The sequence below is a fragment of the Grammomys surdaster genome, unplaced genomic scaffold (genome assembly GCF_004785775.1).
Source record: "Grammomys surdaster isolate TR1022 unplaced genomic scaffold, NIH_TR_1.0 130, whole genome shotgun sequence".
In the NCBI taxonomy this organism is placed as follows: Eukaryota; Metazoa; Chordata; class Mammalia; order Rodentia; family Muridae; genus Grammomys; species Grammomys surdaster.
Genome location: NW_021604588.1, coordinates 22,859,826 through 22,881,167, shown reverse-complemented (window position 1 = coordinate 22,881,167; position 21,342 = coordinate 22,859,826). Strand labels below are relative to the sequence as shown.

The 21,342-nt window shown below is 43.9% G+C and overlaps 1 protein-coding gene and 1 pseudogene across 2 annotated transcripts in view; both read left to right on the top strand.

Moving 5' to 3' along the window:
- The first annotated feature begins 466 nt into the window (after window positions 1–466).
- Window positions 467–12,875, top strand: LOC114615044 (annotated as a pseudogene).
- Window positions 12,876–13,185: 310 nt separating this feature from the next.
- Rps6kc1 (ribosomal protein S6 kinase C1) overlaps window positions 13,186–21,342 on the top strand; it is a 138,111-nt gene continuing 129,954 nt past the window's right edge. The window contains exons 1-2 of one of the 2 annotated variants that reach the window (XM_028761156.1): window positions 13,186–13,391; window positions 19,841–19,876. In XM_028761156.1, coding sequence (XP_028616989.1) covers window positions 13,287–13,391; window positions 19,841–19,876 — 141 coding nt within the window. In that variant the 5' untranslated portion in view covers window positions 13,186–13,286. The remainder of the gene's footprint in view (window positions 13,392–19,840; window positions 19,877–21,342) is intronic. The other variant, XM_028761159.1, reaches the window with a different exon arrangement.

Genomic DNA, 21,342 nt, shown 5'->3' with positions numbered 1-21,342 from the left:
AGGATTTGAAGAACCAGCTGACGCGTGAGACACGTGTTGTCTTCTGAGAATCATACTCAGTTCTCCATATTCTGTGCAATTTCGGAAGGCTTGATGTGAGGAATGTGCACTGGGACTGCTGGAGCATGCTGGCTGGATCCCATGAAGGTGACTGTCCACCACACATCGTGACACAGAAGCAGCCAGTGGACACCTGTCCTGACTCTGGGGTAAAGAAATATGTGAAACTGACAACTGACCTCAAACTCATGAAGGAGGAGTTTGATGAAGGGGTCACGTACTTGTTGCCATGGGCCCACCAGCAAAAACGTTCCGTTCCCGTACATCGTAGAAAGCTGCAGATTTGGGACTCGCTCAACCTGACTCTCATAGAAGTGTTCAAAATTGTAGATGCACACTGTATCCAGGAGCTGGAGCTGAGTTGTTTGTACGATACTTGGCTCCTCTTGGACCTTACCTGGGGCCGATGAAAAATCCTCACACACCCCTGCTAGATGACATCAGACATAACGTCAGTGTGGATGGTGTTGAAGAGAGAATAAGCACGTTGATTTCTCAGTTGCCCAAACTGTTCCCTCTCCAGAATCTCTATTTAAATAAGTTATTTTTTTTCTAGGAGGCCGCCTGACAGAGTGTCTCAGGTTAGGAAGGATAAAAAGGAGTCTACAAGAACATAGAGAACACATCTTTCTCCCTGCATGTTAGTGGGTTCTCGATGGTCCAGCCACTGTAAACTTATCGGTGTTAGAGAGACATAGCATATCTGAGCAGATGAGCTCTGGGCTAAGATATGTGTGAGCAGGCGCAGGCATGCCTCTAATTGCTCATGTGTAAAAGGGGTGAGTAGATGAGAAATGTGCACTACTGGGGTTCAAGATGAAGACAGGAATGTGGCCTTTGTGAGGAACATGGGTCGGGGAAGTCTTAGGGACGCCTCTAGGATGCTGTAGACACTTGTTTGAGGTAAGCAGTCCTTCTTACAGGTACCATGTTGTCCTGATATGGCCATTGCTGTGGTTTCCTGCCATGCCCTAAACCATGCCGAAGCCGATACCCACAGGCCCCAGACTAGAATGCCATGAGTTAGCTGTGTGAGCAGAAAACAGAAGGCCATGTCCTGGGGCGTTGCCTCCATCATGTAGTCAGAACGAGGTTCGGAGAAATGTCATCTGTTTCCCTGCCAACCCCACTAGCCCTCTTCAAGGCCATTTGCCAGAAACCAATCACCTGTCCTCTCCCAAGTGCCTGAGGAAGCCCTTGGAGACCCTGTGCTTCACCTGATGTGATCTTTCACAGTCGGACTTGAATTACCTGCCCCGTTGCCTGAGTATTTGTGAGCTCAAATATCTGAACCTGGGTGCTATATATTTACATATTTATTCCTTGAGCCTTTTGGGGTTCTCCGTGAGAGAGTTAGAGATACCCTGCAAACCCTGGAATTGGAGTCATGTAGGACGGGGGACTCTCAGTTCATTGCTCTCCTGCCTGCCCTGAGCCAATGCGCCCGGCTCACCAACATGAATTTCTTTGGTAATAGACTTTCCCTGCCTGTCCTGGAGCAACTGCTGCAGCACACAGCAAAGCTGAGCCAACTGACCAGGACTGGTACCCGCCCCTCTGGAGTGTTTCGATAACATGGGTAAAATACTAATTGACAGATTTAACCCAATGTGTCCTGAGTTCCTAGATATACTCAGGACCAAAAGGCAGCCCAAGAGAGTCTGTTTTGAAAGAAGCCAATTCTATAACTGTTCTGGGTCCCTTGTCTACGATCTGGAGATACAAAGTTGCCCTTTTCCCGCAGTAGGTAGGGTAAGGTTGAGGCTGAACTGAGAAATGGAAGCGTAGTGTTGGGCAATGAAGACATCCTGAGATACACTGGAAAGGCAAGGTCTTCCCCTGCTCTGGTGAACGGATGTTGCCCCTGTGCAGAAAGTATCAACCACTCTTTCCCTCTCTAGGATGATTGCTGTTTGAGATTGTTGCACCTTCTTTCCATGAGTAGACTGCCCGCTTCTGTCAGTTGCATACAAGAAATGTGATGAATTTCTGAGTTGCTGGTGTGTCTCCATCAGAGCACACAGCCCACACTTCCCCAGCATCTCTGTAGCGGTGACTGGTTTTCTTCACTCATTGTCACTATAATTAGGTCAGTCTCAGAGCTGTGCAGTTCCTTGCATCCTGGGAACAGGTCTCATCAATGGGACTCACAGCCCAGTGCTCACAGTTCACATAGTGCTCAAGGTTCGGGAGACAAACGTGTGTAGTGCATTCAGATCACAGGGACTGAGGTCCACATGGAAAACACTGGGATGGGAGAGGAGCAGTTATCTACTGGAGTCAGAGAAACTATTATGCATTTCTAAATGATTAGGAGTCAGAGACATTTACAAACTACAAAGATAGCCCTGGGAAGAGCTGAGTAGTATTTCTCCAGCATGAGCTGTAAGGGAGTAATGAGACCTGGAGGAGTGCTGTCTGGTGTCCCCAGTAACTGACCACTTCAGCTAGTTCCTAAATACAAGGTCAGGAGAATCCTGTGAAGTTAGGATGGGAAAACAGCATTACATCAATGAGGCACAAGCTGCAGAACTCCTTAAATCTGCCGTAAAAGTCCCTGGAATCTTACTAACATTCCCACCCCTTCTTCCCAACCTTTGCCTTAGTTACATCCTGCTGGTGTGACTGTTTAGCGGGTTATGTGCAAAGGACTTTCTTTCTTTTTCTCCAGTAAAGGGTTAAGGTTGCTGCCTTAGAGTCATTTATTTATTTTTTATTTATTCATTCACTTTACATCCTGCTCACTGGTCCCCTCCTGGTCACCCCTCCCACAATCCTTCTCCCCATAGGCCTCCCCTTCCATCCTGGCACATCAAGTCTCTGTGAGAGGCTAGGCTCATCCTCTCCCCCTGAAGCCAGACAAGGCAGGCTAGCTAGAAGATATATCCCAGGGAGAGGCAACAGCTTTTGGGATAGCCCCTGCTCGACTATCTTCTTCAGCTTTATTCATAATAGCCAGAAGCTAGAAACAACCTTGATATCCCTCAGCCAAAGAGTGGATAAAGAAAATGTATATTTAGGCAATGGAGTATTACCCTAGTATTAAATACAGTGACACTGTGAATATTTCCGGCAGGCAAATGGGTAGAACAAGAAAAGATCATCCTGAGTGAGGTAACCCAGACTCGGAAAGACAAACATGGTATGTACCCACTATTAAGTAGATATTAATCTTAAAGTAAAGGATAACCATGCTACCATACACATACCCAAAGATGCTCAGTAATAAGGGGACCTCAAGGAGGGGTTTGTATACATGAATCTCACTGAGAAGGAGAAATAGAATAGACATCCTGGGTGAAGGGGGGATGGGGATGGGAGTCGAAGGAATCAGGTGTGCAGAAGACAGAGGAGAGAGTACTTGGAGAGACAGCTGGAAAGAGGTGTGGAAAGCATTTCTGTGACAATCTAGAAGAAGGTTTGTTCTTCAGTTCAGAACTCACTGTGGGGCCTAAGCTGACCTAGAATTTGCTATTCTATATCCTGCCTGTCTCCCTACTGCTAGGATTACAGGTTGTGTCGCTACACTTAGCTCTTAATACAGATACCACAAAGCCATAATATGTATATGTGTGTGTATCTATATCTGTATCTGTATCTATATATCTATATCTATATCTATATATCTATATCTATATCTATATCTATATCTATATAGCTACATAGCTATATAGCTATATCTATCTATATATATATATCTGGATCTCTATGTGTATGTGCATAGACGTACACATACACATATAGATATAAAAATATATAGAGTTGTCAGGAGCCATAATGGTACAAGCTAATAACTAGCAGGTGATCATCCTGAAACGGCTTGCCTTGAATTATTATATAACCTGTGACAGGTGTATCCTTATTCATCAAGGCTGTAAGGGATTCATTTTAGGAAAGATTCCTGCTAATAATATGTTTTTCTATTATTACTAAACATACATAACAATCACTAAGTAATAGCACACCCCTTTGGAGCAGATCTCTGCAGATTCACGAAGATGTACTGTCTTGTAGTGATGCTATATAGAGAAATAGATGACTTCTTAAGTGTTAAAGATGATCCTATAAGAATTCCTAAAATTATATCAATGATTCTTAAACTCTTTTTAGTGAGACTGCTATTAGGTCCTTTTCTGATAGTCAAAACTGTGATGAGAACTCTGCCAGTCTCCCAAGTGTCACCAGTTAATTGCTCTTTACTAGCAGGCTGAAAGTTAGAGCCAAACAGTTCCTGTTGAGATAGTACAAAGGCTATTTACTTAATCCTTTGCTCTTTTTAGGAAGAAGTGCTAAGTGCCAGAAACTGCAGTTTCTAGCCTCAGAGGATCACAGAAGACAGGTCAGCTACAGTAGCACAGTAACTTAGACTTAGATAAGTAAACTTTTATTATACAGCAACTCTAAATATCTCCTAAGACAAAGTCTTCCCTTCCGTCTGCTGCCTCAAGAAGAACTGACAAGAAAGAAGATCACCCTCCTCACTGGGGCTGGCCCCAGGCATAGAGTCTAGGGTGGGCATAGTGGTGCATGCCTTTGATTCCTTCCCTTAAGAGGCAGAAGCAGGCAGATCTCTATGAATTCACGGACAGTCTTGTCTACATAGTGAGAGATTTTGTCTCAAAATAAGGTGGGAGGGCAATTGTACATATGAAATTACATTTACAGAAATTACATTTCTGATCAGAACTCTGGGATTTTGTTCTAAGATGATTTTCTCATCAATACGGGGATACTGACTTCTATAGGCACTCCTGCCTTTCCTTCTCCAGTGACCCTCCTGTCCTCAGCAACTTAGAAGCTCTTCAGGAAATCCTTTTTTGTTTGTTTGGATGGAAATGCTGTACATCACTCTCCTCTGTGGGTTCAGCTGAGCCTGCTTATAAAAGATCATCATAGCTGTGCTTGCTGACTACTGGTTCCATCACAGAAGGAAGAAGATGACATGAGACCCTGACCTAAGAAAGCATGCAGCCACTGCTCCAAACCAGTTGTATGCAAGTCTACTTCAGGGTGAGGCTAGAGTATGTAGGCCAGAGAGACTAGGGAAGGCAGTTGCATCACTGAGGTCATCAGGAAGCTCTCATCCATGCTAGGTGACATGAGGTAACTCTTGCTGGGGTCAGTGGCCCTGTAAATAAGCTCAATGAAGTCATTGGTTCCCTAGGAGAACTCTGGCAGAATCAAAATTAAGTTTATCATTGGGACCTTAGGAAAGGGTTAGATTTTGCCTAGGCTTTGACCAGAGATAATTCTTGAGAAGGAAGACTTCCTTATGTTATATATTATATATTACATGATTGATTTCATCATGAGGCTTGATCATGGCCCAAAAGGGCTATCCCTCTAATCATGTGGTTGTTTTCCTTGGCTACTTAGTTTCCTCCCCCTGCACAAGACTTCAGACATAAATTATGTTATTATCACAGAAGAAAGATATTTAGCATGTAAGAGATTCCATATGTTTCAGCATCTGTGTATCAGAAAAAAGCACTGAAATCGTATGTAATTTTCTTATTATAAGTCATACTGTGTACTGGGAAACAGGTACAAGGACCAAATATATACACTTATTCTAAATCACAGTAGTGACTGGAAAGCTCAAGTTTGAAGCTGAGTGTGTTTACACAAACCGAGAGGTGGCAGTAGGAGGGTTGAGAGTTCAAGGTCACTTTCAGCTGCAGAGTGAGTTCAAGGTCACAGTGGCACACTTAGAGGCAGGAGATTTCAAATATGGGCCAGCCTGGGAGTTGGAGGTAGTTCAGGATAATCTGGTAATACAGTGAGACCCTGCCTTTAATAGAACTGGGAAGCTACTGGGCCAGACTGTAAGGCTCTGTGAGGGGGGAAAAAAAAGAACTACATCACCATGACAACCTTGGCTATTTTTACTGAGAGACGTTAGGCTATCCTGAAATACTTCTCAGGATTTGGAGGTAGAAAGTGCAAGCAGAGTCTGTATGGCTGAGTAAGGTGAGTTGAGCGACACCTTAAATTCTTCTGTATCCTGATATTTTAGCTTCTCATTGTAGTCTACACATCACCTAAATCGTTTTCATGAGAACAGAAAGACAAATTGTTTTCATGAGAACAGAAAGACAAATCGTTTTCATGAGAACAGAAAGACAAAGATAATTTTATACGCTGTGATTACATATGAACGCTTCAAAGAAGTTTATATGATTCTGTAACTGTGAATATGGGAAATTTTACTTAACAAATTGAAGAACAAGAGAACTTTGCATTAATAATTCAAAATAGATTATGGTATAACAGGGCAATATCCACTCTTAGGTATTAAAAAAATATGAAAACCTCACAACTCTTTACGCATGGAAACTGCTACTTTTGGTTATCATTGAAACTATGTTACTTTGTTGTTGTTGTTTGAGACAGGGTTTCTCTACGTAGTCCTGAAACCTCCTTTGCAGACTAGGCTGTTGTTTCTTTTAAAAAAGATTTATTTTTTTATTTTATATATGTGAGTACACTGTAGCAGTCATTAGACACACCAGAAGAAGGTCCCATTACAGATGATTGTGAGCCACTATGTGAGTGCTAGGAATTGAACTTAGGACCTCTAGGAAGAGCAGTCAGTGTTCTTAATCGCTGAGGCATCTCTCTAGCCCTTGTTTTAGTTAGGGTTTTACTGCTGTGAAGAGACACCATGACCAAGGCAGCTCTTATAAAGAACAACATTGAACTGGGACTGGCTTACAGGTTCAGAGGTTCAGTCCATTATTATCATGGGAGGAAGCATGGTAGCATCCAGGCAGGCATGGTGCTGGAGGAACTGAGAGTTCTACATCTTCACCCAAAGGAAGCCATCAGCAGATTGTTTGCAGGCAGCCAGGAGGAAGGTCTCAAAGCCCACCTTCACAGTGACACACTTCCTCCAACAAGGCCACACCTACTCTAACAAGGTCACACCTCCTAATAATGGCACTCCCTAGGCCAAGCATATTCAAACCACTCACGGAGATTTGCCTGGCTCTGCTTCTTGAGTGCCTGGACTAAAGGTGTTCACTACCACTGCCTGGCCAATGTTATTTTTTATGCATAACTTATCTTTTTATTTCCTCTCTGCTGTATTCTAAAGGATCACTAGGAAGTTTTTAGTTTTATAATTATTTAAATTTTTAGATTCACCTAGATTGGTGTATGTATATATCACGTGTGCCTTATACCTGTAGAGGTCAGAGGAGGATGTCAGATTTATTGGAACTGGAATTAAGGATGGTCATGAACTATCACATGGGTGCTAAGAACCAAATCTGGGTCCTCTGCAAGACCAACAAGTGTTCTCAATCACTGAGCAGTCTCATCTGTCTATCTATCTATCTATCTATCTATCTATCTATCTATCATCTATCATCTATCTATCTACCTACCTATCTATCTCAATGTGTGTGCCAGTGTACCATGGCCCATGTGGAAGTCAGAGAACAGTTTATGGGAGTTCATTCTCTTCTTTCACCATGCTGATTTGGGGGCTCAAACTAAGGTAGTCAGGATTGTTAGCAAGTGACTTACCTGCTGAGACATCTCTCCAGTCCCTAATTAAAATTATTTTTTAGATTTCGTGTGTGTGTGTGTGTGTGTGTGTGTGTGTGTGTGTGTGTGTGAGACGCATGTGGGAATACCATAGCATGTATGGCATGGGGGCAGAGGATAACACATAGAGGTCTCTTCTCTCCCATCACTTTGGTCCCTGAGATTGAACTGAGGTGATCAGGCTTGGTGGCAAGTGCCTTTATACAATGAACCATCATCTCTCTTGACCCAAGAGTTTCAATTTTAGTTTTGGTTAATTTCGATATGATTTCCATTGGCTGTGCTTGTTTGAAATCTTTGTCTAATAAAAGTAACGTCTCTGCTTTCTTATAGACATTGTTTCTATTGTGTATATGCATGTTAATTTTATTATTTGTTTTTACTCTTTCTTTCTTCCTTCCTTTCTTTCTTTCTTTCTTTCTTCCTTTCTTTCTTTCTTTCTCTTTTTCTTTCATAGGGTCTTACAATGTACCTCTGACTGGTTTGAGTAAGAATGGTTCCCATAGGCTCATGTATTTGAACATTTGGTCTCCAGTTAGTGAAGCTAATTGGAAAGGGTTTGGAGGTGTGGCTTTATTAGAGAAGGTGTGTCACTGGAGTTGGCTTTGAAGTTTCAAAAGTTCATGCCATTCTCAGTTAGCTCCCTCTCTGCTTGTGCCTGTGGACCAGGATGTGAGCTCCCAGCTACTGCTGCAGCTCCATGCCTGCCGGCTGCACACTCCCTGCCATGATAGTCATGGTCTCTAACCCTCTGAACTGTGAGCCCCACTAAACTCTTCTGGAGTTTACCTTAGTCATGATATCTCTTCATAGCAGTAAAGCGACTGAGACACTCTCCTAGAACATAAAGTTTTATGTCTGGGTAGAGTTTCTGAGTTAGGGGTTTTTTCATTGTTATTTTGAGACAGGGTTTCACTGTGTAGCCCTGGAATGTGCTCTGTAGATGAGGCTGCCCTTGAACTCAGAAATCCTCCTGTCTCTGCTTCCTGAGTGCTGGCAGCAAGCACCGTTACCTACTGAGCCATCTTATCATGGAACACAGAGTGTCCCACATAAGATCTATGCCACTAAAGTTAGCTTTTGTCCTGAACAGGCTCGGTAATTAGCTTGATTTTGGTAAATACAGCTTCGCCACTTCTTACTTCAAGCACATGGTCCTTGAGGCTGTCAGATGCAATTATGCTTCCTTAAGCCCTGGTGATGAATATTTTCTAATCTTTCTAATATTGAACACAGCTGGAACTTCTCACATTATACCAGTTTCTCTTTAAAAGTGGAACCAACCACGCTCTTCCTGGCTCCTCACTTGTTGACAACCATGGTGACATTGAGACAGCCAAAAAGAGAAATAATAGATTAAAAAAAATAAATTCATACCCAAACCAGGCGTGGTGGTGCATGCCTTTAACCCCTATCACTAGTGAGACAGGGCAGGTGAATCTCTGTGAGACATCTTCACAATGTCTTCCTTAGGTAAGCAAAAACACTAACGCCTAAGTTTCAGTTGGAAGACTCCTAGTGCCTCCTGATGCAGGTGGTAGTTCTGAAAAGGCTGCTAGTGAGGAGACAGGTGGGCATGCAGAACGAGCTGAAGCAGAGTGAGCCGCAATGCAAGAATCTGTTGATATTCAGTATTTTTGTTTTTAAGATAAAGTCTTTGTGTAGCCTGTGCTTAACTGAAATTCACTTTGTAGACCAGGTTGGCCTTGCACTTGATCATAGAGATCCACCTGTCTCTGCCTCCTGCATGGTGGAGCAAATGTGTGTACTACCATTTAGTGTTTCAAGACAGGGTTTCTCTGTGTAGCCCTGGCTGTCCTGGAACTTGCTTTGTAGACCAGGCTGGCCTCACACTTGTAGAGATCCACCTGCCTCTGCCTCCCAAGTGCTGGGAATAGAGGTATACACCACTCCCAGCCCCAAAATTCAGAATTTTAATAGTGAGAAATAGAAAGTCCTATTTGTGATTTTAAAAAATTAATTATTGGTTGAGTGAGATGGCTCAGTAGGTAAAGGTGCTTACTGCCAATTCTGAATACCTCTGTTCAATCCCTGGAATCTACTTTGTGGAAGGAGAGAACCAACACACACAGGCACACACACACACACAGGCACACACACGCACACACACACAGGCACACAGGCACACAGACATACATAAGTAGTAAGAAACTATTGACATAGGTTTTGAAGTCTTAGATATTACTGTAGACTTAACTATTCTTTTAGTTCAATGTTTTTACTTCATATACTGTAAAGGCTTGTTGTTAGGGGAAGATATATTTAGAATTAGTCTCTGTTAATGGATTGGATTATTTTTTTCCTTTCATATTTATTTAATTAATGTATGTGAGTACACTGTTGTTGTTTTCAGACACACCAGAAGAGGGCGTCGGATCCCATTGCAGATGGTTGTGAGCTACCATGTGGTTGCTGGGAATTGAACTCAGGACCTCTGGAAGAGCAGTCAGTGCTCTTAACCACTGAGCCATTTCTCCAGCCCATAGATTGGATTCTTTATCAGTAAACTTGGCCCTTCCTTATTCCTGATGCTTCTCTTGGGCTGTCAGGGCAGAGTATATGCTTAGCAAGCATACGTGCTTGACTTTGAGCCCTAGCACTGCCTAAAACAACAAAATCATCCAAAGAGTGAAACACAAAGAATAACAGCATGCTCCTGACGTCTCCTCAGTGCTGTATTCAATGTAGAGCTTTCTTTTTTCTTTAAAAAAGTTTTTTTTTTTCCTGTGTAGGTGTTTTGCCTGCATAGATGTCTCAGTTCCCAAGGAGGTTAGACTTTGGCCTCAGATTCCCTCAGCTGGAGTGACATATAGACCATTATGGGCCATCATATGGGTACTGGTAACCAACCCCAGGACCTCTGTAAGAGCGCTGAGTGCACTTAACAGGCGAGCCACCTCTCCAGTCTGCCACCCTTTGCCCCATTCTACTTGACTAGCAGCATTTGGTTAATCAGACAAACTTGGAGACAGTGGTGAAGAAAGTTTCTAAGGATGATTCCCCCAAATTAGATAATAAAGCGGCACAGACAGTAAAAGTAGCCAGGAAGACAGGAGCAGGGTGTGAAGGGAAAGTCCAGACTCTGATCTGGTACGGTTTCAGTGTCAATTGGGTGTAGGTAGCCTGAGTTCTAGCGGAGAGATTTGAATGGAGTCGTGATTGGTGAGCCCACCAGAACGGACATAAGACCAGAGGCAAAATCCCAAGAAACAAAACATTACAGGTCCTTAGAAGGAGACACTATCCAAAAAAGCTACAAGGGAGTCATCTCAATATATATATATACTGCTCCAGAGGCAAGAGCTATGAAAATGTAGGACTGGCCAGAAGTGTCTAAAGCTGAAAGTTTTGGGTGTGATGGGGCATTAGAAAGCTTATTTGGAACCTTCTCAAAGGATCAGCACAGTGCTGAAGCTAGACTGACCAGGAGAAGGGAATGAATGGATGAGGTCACACCCACGTAGTGGGCATCGAGAAAGGGTGAAAGGCAACAGAATACCATTGGTCTTTCTTTCTGGCTAACTGCCCTCTGTCTTTCTGTGTCAGGCAGTTTCCTTTGATCAGAAACCATTCTGGATTATAGGTGTTCTATAGCATGCCACGGTATGTACTGGTCATGATATTTATATACTTTGTTACATACCAGTGACGGTATGTAGAGAGGAGCAATCTCTGTGACTCCAACGCCTCATTAGTACAATGCCTGGCACATAGTAGGTAGTGAATTCAGGGTTAATGAAGAAGTGATAGCTAGTTTTAAGAGTGTACAGGCTTGAACTGGAGAGATAACTTAGCAGTTAAGAACACTTGGTGTGGCTGGAGAGATGGCTCAGTGGTTAAGAGCATTGACTGCTCTTCTAGAGGTCCTGAGTTCAATTCCCAGCAACCACATGGTGGTTCACAACCATCTGTAATGGGATCCTATGCCTTCTTCTGATGTGTCTGAAGACAGAAACAGTGTATACTCATATAAAAGAAATAAATCTTAAACAAACAAATAAACAAACCCACTTGGTGCTCTTGCAGGGGACCTCCCTGGGTTTGGTTCCCTGGACCCACATGAACCATCCTTAACTCCAGTTCCAGAGGATCTGAGGTGATGGTTTGTTTTTTGTTTGTTTTAATCTCCGTGGGTACCAGGTATACGTGTGGTGCACATACATGCAGGCAGGCAGAAGACTCACACACATAAAAGAAATAAAAAAAAGAAGACTCTAAAGGCTCAGAAAAGGTTGATAGTGGAAGATTAAACATACAGGGTGGAGATATTACTAGAACAGTGTTTTTCCTTCTGCAAGTAGTGTTCAAATGAGCAAGACTGTCAGGTTGGGATGGAGTCATGGGCAGACGAGGGACAGTGCTAAAGTCACTCTTTTCTTTTGTAAGAGGAGCTTTATTTTTATGTGTATGGGTGTTTTTCTGCTCTTAGGTATGTGTACTGCCTGTGTGCTGGAGGAGGCCAGAAGAGGGCATCAGATCCCTGGAGTTACAGGCAGCTATGAGCTGCCACCTGCATGCTGGGAATTGAACCTCACTCAGTCCTCTGGAAAAATAACCAGTGATCCTAACCACTTAACTATGTCTCTAATTCGTCTCACCCTCTCTGTTTCTCCCTCTTTGTTTCTTTCCTTCTTTCCTTTCTTAATTATGTTTCTAAGGGTTAGAAGGCCGGGAGGGAAGGAAGCAAGAGACATAGAATTAACAATGACTAAACCTTGCGACGAACATTTTGGGAATGAGAGCTCTGATCAAGAAAAAGTTAAAGAAAAATTAAAAAATAAAATAAAAAATTAAAAAAATTTCCAGGTAGGAGCTGGCAAGCAATAGAAACTGGAGACTCTGTAGTGACTTTGAGAGTTTCCTCCCACGAACCTCCACAACCGATGCACATTTAAGAATCTAGGAACTGTTAAAAAACTTTTTTGAAAGTCTTGCTATGTATAGCAGACAGCCCTGGATCCTGTGACTGAGCAGACTTTGTTTTGAGACAGGTTCTCCCCATGTAGCTTAGGTTAACTCGAAACTCACTACTTGACCCATGCTGGTCCCAAACTTTCAGCGATCTTCCTGAGGGTGCAGGTTGCAGGGGTGTACCTCTATGTAGGGTTAGGGCTTGCTGTGCATCTGTGGTATGTCAAAACAGGCTGCAGAGCAAGAGGGCGAGAGGGTTCGTCTACGGAAAAATGGGGACGTGTCTGTCAGAGCGCTGCGATGTGGCTGTGGGCACGGAACAAACCGATTAGGGAAGGAAAGGAGATGCTTGGCTCGAGTACCTCTGAGTCCATCACCCAAGACTCGACAGGAGCACAGGGCAGGAGGCAAACCTCTCTCCGGATCGCAAATTTCAGTGAGGTCGAAGCTAGTGCACGAGGAGACTTAGTAGGGACGGCTTAGGTCTCCACAGCGACTGAGCCTGGCGCTCATAAACGGCAGCCGAGGCTACAGCCCGGAGAGAATCCAAAGCGACGCCACTCCTTTCCCGATCGTTGACGGGAATGACCCGGAAGTGTGTGTAGTGATCCGGAAGCAGATCCACGCAGCAGCCCCAGGAGCCACCGCCCCCTCATCGCGGTTCTCCTGCTCCGTGCTGCGAGTCCTCTGCGGCTGGGGCTGCCCGATGGTCCCCAGCTGGAGGAAGCACGGGCGGAGGGAGGATGACCTCTCCTTGGGGTCACAGTGCCGACCTGGCTCGCTTCTACACTGTCACCGAGCCCCAGCGACACCCCAGGGGTTACACGGTCTATAAGGTTACCGCACGGGTGAGTGCCTGGATAGGGACACTGGGCGGGGCACGGGCTCCGGGCTGCGGCTGGGTGCGGCGAGTGATAGGTAGGTAAGTAGGGAGGGATGGAGACTCTGACAGGAGACCCTAGGCAGTACACAGGAACTCCAGGCAGAGACGGGACTCTGGGATGGAGATGCTAGGAACCCCTGGCAGGAGATAGGATCTCAGAATGGAGAGGATGGGAAACTCTAAGCATGAGAATGGACATCTGGTAGACTGGGGTGCTGGCTCCATAAGGGATGCCAGGATCCACCAGCTATTCTGAGGTGGAATACTGGTGGATGGCTTTAAATGGATGTCCTAGGCTCTGTCCCATTTGGACTTTCTCTCAGAATGAAATTTGCAGAATTGGGTTGACTTGTTCCAGAGGGAAGATACACACTTAAAACTGTTAGTGGGTGTGTTGTGGGGCTTATGTAACGGAAGGGATGTCTCTTCTTCAGTGACTGGCTTGCTGTGAGGCAGGTAGGCTGTTGGGAAGGTTTCCTATTAAGCGACTTGTCTTGGATCTCTGGCCTTTTCTTCTGAGTTTTTCTGAGTCTTTTCAGGAGGGACATGTGTACTTAAGTGATCCTACCTGAGTTGACTTGAGGGTAGTTGGGCTGGCAAGATGGTTTTAGTAGGTAAAGGTGCTTGCTGTCAAGCCTGAAGAACTGTTTTCAATCCCTGGGACCTACAAGGTGGAAGGAGAGAACGGACTCTTGCAAATTGTCTTCTGACCACTAAAGGTGTGGGTCCCCCCAAATATATAAATGGTAATTTTTTTTGTGAGGCTGTTTACATAAGTTCACTGTTCCAAATTTAGTACTGCTTTTCTCAAGTTTTGTTGCCTCAGCTTGAGTTTTGAGAACTCGTTTTCCTGGGAAATGAGAATAGTAACATGAAAGATGTGTTCATGTGCAGTGCTTGTTTGCAGCGCTTGTGTGAAGTGCTTGTGTGCAGCTCTTGTGAGCAGCGCTTGTGTGCATGTCTTATATGCACTGCCTGTGTGCAGCACTTGCTTGTGTGCTGGGCATTTCGTACAAATTCACGATGAGGAAGCAGTTTCAAGGAAGTTTAGAAGTTTGCTAAAGTTTCCATAGCAGCTTTGGGCTTTGGGACCAGTTCTGCTTAAACCAAGATGAAGAAAGTGTCACAAACTAACTCAATTGCTAGTGTTAAGTTTTGAAGAAGAGAGGTACATATGGAGGAGTAATAATTGTGCAGAGAATATTCAGAAAGCACTCAGGAAGCTGGCCCCGAGAAACCTGAGAGAAGAGATTGGGGTAAGCTGAGCTTGGGACATACGAGGGGCCGGTGGCATTTGGAGACAATACAGAGTCAGACAGATGAGAGTGAGTCGCTGGCTTGAGCAAGTCTCTCAAGACAGCAAAAAGACCAAGTTCATGAAGAGTAGGGAGGAGTTTGCCCTCCCTGTTTGTAAGTCAGAGTGTTGTGTATGTGGGGTGTGAGTAGCAGGTTTTTCAAAGAAGTATAAGGAAATGAGATTCTTCCTATGCCACTCTTGAGACCTCTTTGGTCATTTGCGATCTTTGGTTTCCTGATACACAGCTTAGAGAATCAGCACTATTTAAGAAACACGAGGTGCCTGTCACACCAGCATACCGAGACTGCTCACTCTCACACCAGCATTGCAGCAGTCTGTGCAGAGGTCTTTGCTTCTTGCTAGACAGAGCAGGTTTCTACTTAGCACTGGTCCTGGTTTCTTCATATCAACTAAGGCAGTGGCTGGTGCAGAGCCCCACATTGATAGAGGGTTTCTTTTTCTTTCCCAAGCTTTATATATGTTTATTTTATATGTATCAGTGTTTTACCTGCATGTAGGTATGTATACTACTCAAGTGCTTGGTTCAGGCAGAGGCCAGAAGAGGTAGTTGAATCCCCTGGAACTGAAGCTCCAGACCATAGTGAGCTGTGGGTGCTGGGACCTGAAGCTGGACCCTCTGCAAGAGCAGCCAGTGCTCTTAGACACTGAGCCATCTCTCCAGAATGTTCTCCTCCTTGTTTTAGTCACGGTGTGTAGTGGGTGTGCAGTTCCAAGCACTTGGCACTCTAAGGTATGCAAGGGAGAGTTCTGGGCTTCCTCTTTGTACTTACAGTAGAATGGAGTTTATTGGGCTTAAATAGGTACAGTCTAAGAATATAGTAGTACAGTTTAGTTCCACAGGCGCCACAGTAAAGAGCTATGGGGGTCAGAAGACAGATTGCTACGGCTCAGGCAGTGCAAGATGCTAACAGTCGAGAAAGAGGGTGTTTGAAGTGGGAGCAAGGGATGGAGCCCACAAAGGCCTGGTGATATGAATGTCTGTGGCGCTAACTGAAAGCCCCGAGCATGATAATTGTATTCTTGCTTTTCAAAAAGGAAGGTTGCTCGGATGCAGATTTAAAATTAGTTAGAGTATAGCCTGGGAGGTGACACATTGCTGAGATTGATCCCCACTGCGGTCGCTGACTTTCTTCTCTCTCAGTGTTTGTCCCCATCCATTGCTCACGTTACACGTTGTGGGCTTTACAGAGTGTGCAGGTCTTTTTGTTTTGTTTTTTTCTGGTTGTTGTCAAAGCTGATGGTCAAACCTGGGGTCCCACAGAAGTGCCAGCTTGTGCTGCTGAGCTGTGCGCACAGCCTGAGGATCGTTTTTTAAAATTTATTTATTTATTTATTTAGCATTCTTTATTTAAATTTTTTTTTTTGTGTGTGTATTTGTGAGTGAGGGCCCCTGCTATGCATGTGGAGGTCAGAGGACAGCTTAGCGGAATTGGTTTTGTCCTGCCACCACATGAGCTCTACAGATTGAACCTAGGAGGGCAGGCTGACTCCCTGAGCCACTCACTCAGTGGTCCCACAGCTTGAGTTTTACACACTTACACATTTTGTTTTTTAAATTAAGGGTCAACGTGGAGGTTCATTTTAAAAATAATTACGCATAACATTATAAATCAAGTAAAATGTTTATCGTTTTTCTGGAACTTAAGAAGAAAAACATCTTTCCTCAGGAGAATTAATCAGGTAACTGCATTCCCCTGAGAACATGGGAGAAAGGTTACAGACGTCTCTGTGTGCTTCCTGCTTAACTCTTCATTTTGAGCAATACTGTGAAATCAAGCTTTGAGGAACAATTTCTTTATGATCGTCAGGAGTAGAATTAGAACCATTACATATTGGACAACAAAGAAACTCTTTTATCTTAAATCTCTTAACTTTCCCTTTTCTTCTACTTTATTTTATTTTTTTAGAACTTGATAGACTTGAGATAACTTCATGGTTATTTACAAGCAAGCCAACATATTTACTGCTTTTTAATTTTTGTTTTTAGAGTAACCAAAAGTATTTTACTGGAACATAAGACTTACAGAAGTTTCCAGAGCAGTCACACACAATGGTCAGAAGCTTTTGTGACCCACTGTTAGGCTTATGTAGGATTATGTTCTAAAGGACTGCGTAGCTGGTTCTGGGTGGCTTGCATTGTGTGTAGTCCCAATAATCTTTACCTGTTTGCCTGGTGATAGACATTTGGGTTTCTTCAGGTTGGGGCTGTTTTGAAGGCAACACTCCTCCTGTGAACACTCCTGTAAGTTATTGGCATGTATGGTTTTGTTTCTCTTGCTACTACACTGCCTTTAAAAGTTGTTGTTTTTGTTTACTGTATCTGTGTACTGTATCTTGAAATCAGGTTGCGTAGGTACTCTTTCTCTCAAAATTTGTTATTTAGATTTTTTCAAATTCTTGAAAAAAGTCTGCTTATATTTTTGAATTAGGAATTGCCTTGAAAATGAAGATTAATTTTAGAAGAATTGTTGACTTAAAAAATAACAACTCTTGTGATGCATGTCCATATAGACCTCTCACGTGCTTAGCTCTTTGTTTTGAGCAGGGCTGTGAGGTTGCCAGTCCTGTGTGTAGTGTGGGGTTTGAGTCTGAGCCTACATGTGTTCTCATTTCATAGAGGTAGCATTTCCTGAATGATGACAGCCGATCCTTGGATGGTGCTTACTGTGAGTCAACCTCTGATATAAACAAACACTCCGGTCACAGTTGCCCAGTGAGTGAGTACTGCTATTATTTTCACTCGAGGCCTAGAGAAGTTAAGTGACTCTTTCAGGATCAATGAGCAGGCAGGGAGTGGGGTTTGTGTTTGAATGACAGTAGGCTGGTCATAGGCCTATGAGACATGCTTAAGCAACAAGGCATGCTGCCGAAGGTCCATGCCATAAGGCAGCTCATTAGATACTGGGGTGTCCTACCTGGGCCTTCTGTCTGTTATATGTGCTGGGCACTTAAATATTTGAAAACTCATGGCTCATACATTTTTCTCTTCTCTCCAATATCTTTTTAATGTATCCTGTTTTTGACTACTAGTACTGTTTAGCATAAAACTCTCATATACCAAAAGTTTAGTAAATGGGTTTTTAAAAATGTAAACTTGTTTATTGACATCTTAGATGCTTGGGCTTGTTATAAACTGCAAGTTTTCATAGCATTCAAAATTCGATTTTCTTTGATCCCTGGCTGGGAAGCAGTCTGTGGTCAGTTGGGGTTGTGATTGGTAGGGTTGTGGGAGGAAGAACATGGGCGAACATTTGATGACCTGACGTTTGAGTGATGGCTGGCTTTGTTTCCTCTTGAGATTTGGGTTTTATTTTAATAATGTAGAAAACTGCTATTCCTATCTTTTGTAAACTGTATTTCGAATTACATCTGTCTGTCTGTCTGTCTATCTGTCTGTCTGCTTACTTATTTGTGTGTTCTTTCCTTCTACCATATGAGTCTCAGGATTTGAACTGAGGTGGTCAAGTTTGGCAACAAGCCCCTTTACCACTGAGCCATCTCACCACCCTTCAATTCATGTCTTACTCAATTGTGTTCACCACGTTCTTTTCTTTTTTTTTTTTTAAGATTTATTTATTTTATGTACATGAGTACACAGTCACAATCTTCAGACACACCAGAAGAGGCCATCAGATGCCATTACAGATGGTTGTGAGCCACCATGTGGTTGCTCAGAATTGAACTTGGGACCTCTGGAAGAGCAGTCAGTGCTCTTAATCGCTGAGCCATTTCTCCAGCCCCTGTGTTCACCACGTTTTATAACAAAACACTACTGGCTGAGTGGCTTAAGCAACAAGACATTAAAAAAAAAAAGTCATAGTTCTGAAAGCTGCGTAGCCAATGGTCAAGGTGCCAGCCGGTTCAGTGTCTGTGGAGAGCTCCATTCTTGTTTGCAGATAACTGCCTTCTTGTCCCCGTTTCATGCCTGAGAGGTCATTTAGCTTTTTCTTGTGAGGATGCTGGTCCCTAATTATTTCCCAAAGGCTTTGTTTCCTTGTGTTGTGGACTCGAGGATTAAAGTGTGAGGCATCACGTGAGTTTGATGTGGACACAGACATTCAGTCTATACAGTACTTGAACTTTCCATGAGAACTTATTAGAAAGCGGAGTTCTAGACTTTGTCCCGTTGACTTGTCTGTCTTATCTATGAGCTCATTGGCTGCAGAGAACCAGGAAATGTAAAACATCTGCGGATAGTTTGTGCAGGTGCTGTCTCTGGGGTCCAGACTACCTGGCTGGCCGGTGATAACTGGCCCATGTTCTCTTGCCAGCCAGTGACACCTGTGTCTCTGCAGGGTGGCCAGGGAGAGAGGAGCTGGGATGCAGGTGTCACAGTGAGATAGAGGTTGGCTCTGCTAAGAAGACAATTATACATATGAGCTGAACACTTTGGAGTGAATGCTTAATCATCCTGCAGAGTCCTGGTTTTGTGTGCGCGAGATGCCGGTTAAAGACGGCAGTATATCCATATGAAAATTAATGTCAGAAAGCCAAGGTCGCATGTGTTACATTGATGAATGTGCCATTTGGTGTACCAGATCACCACAGGGAGTCACATTCAGTGTCACACAGCCTTTTTTTGTAGCCTGTCATCCTGTTACCTCTCTTAGAGATTTGTGTCTCTGAAAAGTGAAAAGGGCATGTCCTCTCTGGCCTCTTTCATTATCTTCCCATTCCGTGACATATTTCCATGTAGCACTTTGTTACTTTACTTTCTAGGCTGGATCTTGTTGGTGGAATAGCCGTGAGAGGACTTGGTGATGCTTGTCTGGTGCGCATGGGGCTGGGTGGGTTCAGTCCCTCGCACCACAAAGGGAAAACACATGTGCTTGGATTTGTATGGGGTCTGAGAGATGGTAGATAGCCTGCAAGGATTGAGGCCAAAGGTGTTTCCTTGAGAATGTAATACACGTAGACTAAAGGTGCACTGTTCTCCTGAGGTTTTAATATTGCAGGGTGAAATTACCACATTGAGTTTAGTAACAGCGTTCATTGTCTTTTCCACAGTGAAATTTTATGCAGATACTATTGAAAGTAATTGCAGAGCTATGCAGTCTTATTTGATAACAAGTATTTCTGTCTGTGTTTGGTTTTAGGTTGTTTCACGAAGAAATCCAGAGGACGTCCAGGAGGTAGCCTGCTTATCCCTGTGAACATTCCGTTTACCCCTGTTGAAGAAACTGCCCGGGTTACTTGTATGGGTGTTTGTACTTGTATGACCGTTTCTTCAGCTACGTGACAGTAGCTGCAGTTACACTTCATTCTGCTGAGGAGGTGCAGCGTGGTGTGAGTGAGGCTCTGAGGGGCCCAGTGCTTCTTCTCCAGCCCTCTCCTGCCCCAGCTGTGGTCAAGGCTTCTTTAAGCTTGCTAAGGCCCAAGCATTACAGCTGTAGCAATAGATTAGGGCTCTGCACACTGCCACATCTGTGCTGGCCTGGCATGCTGCCGTCGTGAGCTGCTGCAGTATCCCTGCTTAGTTTTGAAGTTTTTGACCAATTCTTTTGCAGAGTTGTCTGCTCTCTGCCATCCTCTCCGTGCTGATGCTGGCCTGGCATGTATTGCTTAGAATGGCAGGAGTCTCAGTAGTGCTCGTCTGTGCTTGGTGCTTCCCTGAGGGATGCTTGTCAAACAGTCTGCTTCCCTCACTGCATGGTAATTTACTCTGGTTCTCACTCATTTTTGAGACTAGAGGCACTATTGGGGTCCCCCTCCCCATCCAAGTGTTTAAACAGATGCTGTAAATTTAACAGTCTTGATTCTACAGTGGTGTTGGTTGTCCCCAGCTCAGTGTCTTCAGATGGGCTGTGGACATCTGCGTAGCTGCAGGTGCCACTCTGGTCAGGAGTACCTGGCCTGGTTCATGTATTTCATAGTGTTAGCCCAAGTTCACTTGAGTCTTCATGTGTCTGACTAGGTATTGGTTTTGTAACTCAAAACTACAGTGAAAAAGACACCTTAAAAAGATTTTATAGTATTTCCTGTATGGGTTTTGAGACATCTTTGCTTCCCTAATAGGGAGAATATTAGAATGCTCTTATTTCAGAAGAGAATGACATATGTATGTCTCGCTGTTTTTCTCCTTAGGTGCCAGTTAATGGCAGGAATCATTCTTTAGAATTCCATGTCTGTTTAATTATTGCCGCTTCGTGTTGATTTGGCTTTTGAAGTTTCCAGCTCTGTTAGACTCGGGAGTGGGGTGCATCTCCTTTGACTGTGTCGTCTGACTGCCATGCTGTGGTTGTACCTTCATGTTCACATTTTCCAGGAAAATCCTGAGCCAACTTGTCCATGAGTGAGCTCTCTGCCATTCCTTAGTCCTTTTTGGGGGACACTCTTTTATAACAGCAACTGCTGGTGACCCAGTCATCAGCGAGCACTTGTAAGTGTCCTTCAGTTACCCAGTTGCATGCTCTTCTCTTAGAAATGACACATCTTAAACCCTGGAGCAACTCTGAAATTCTAACAGTCCTTTCAGGTTCTAAAATGTCAGTTCAAACCCTGGCATTCTCCTTGAGAAGAGTTTATCCTTCAGGTCTCCAGGTCATTCCCCTTCACCCTCTCACAGCTGTGGACTCTCACAGGTCCTTCCCTCACCCTC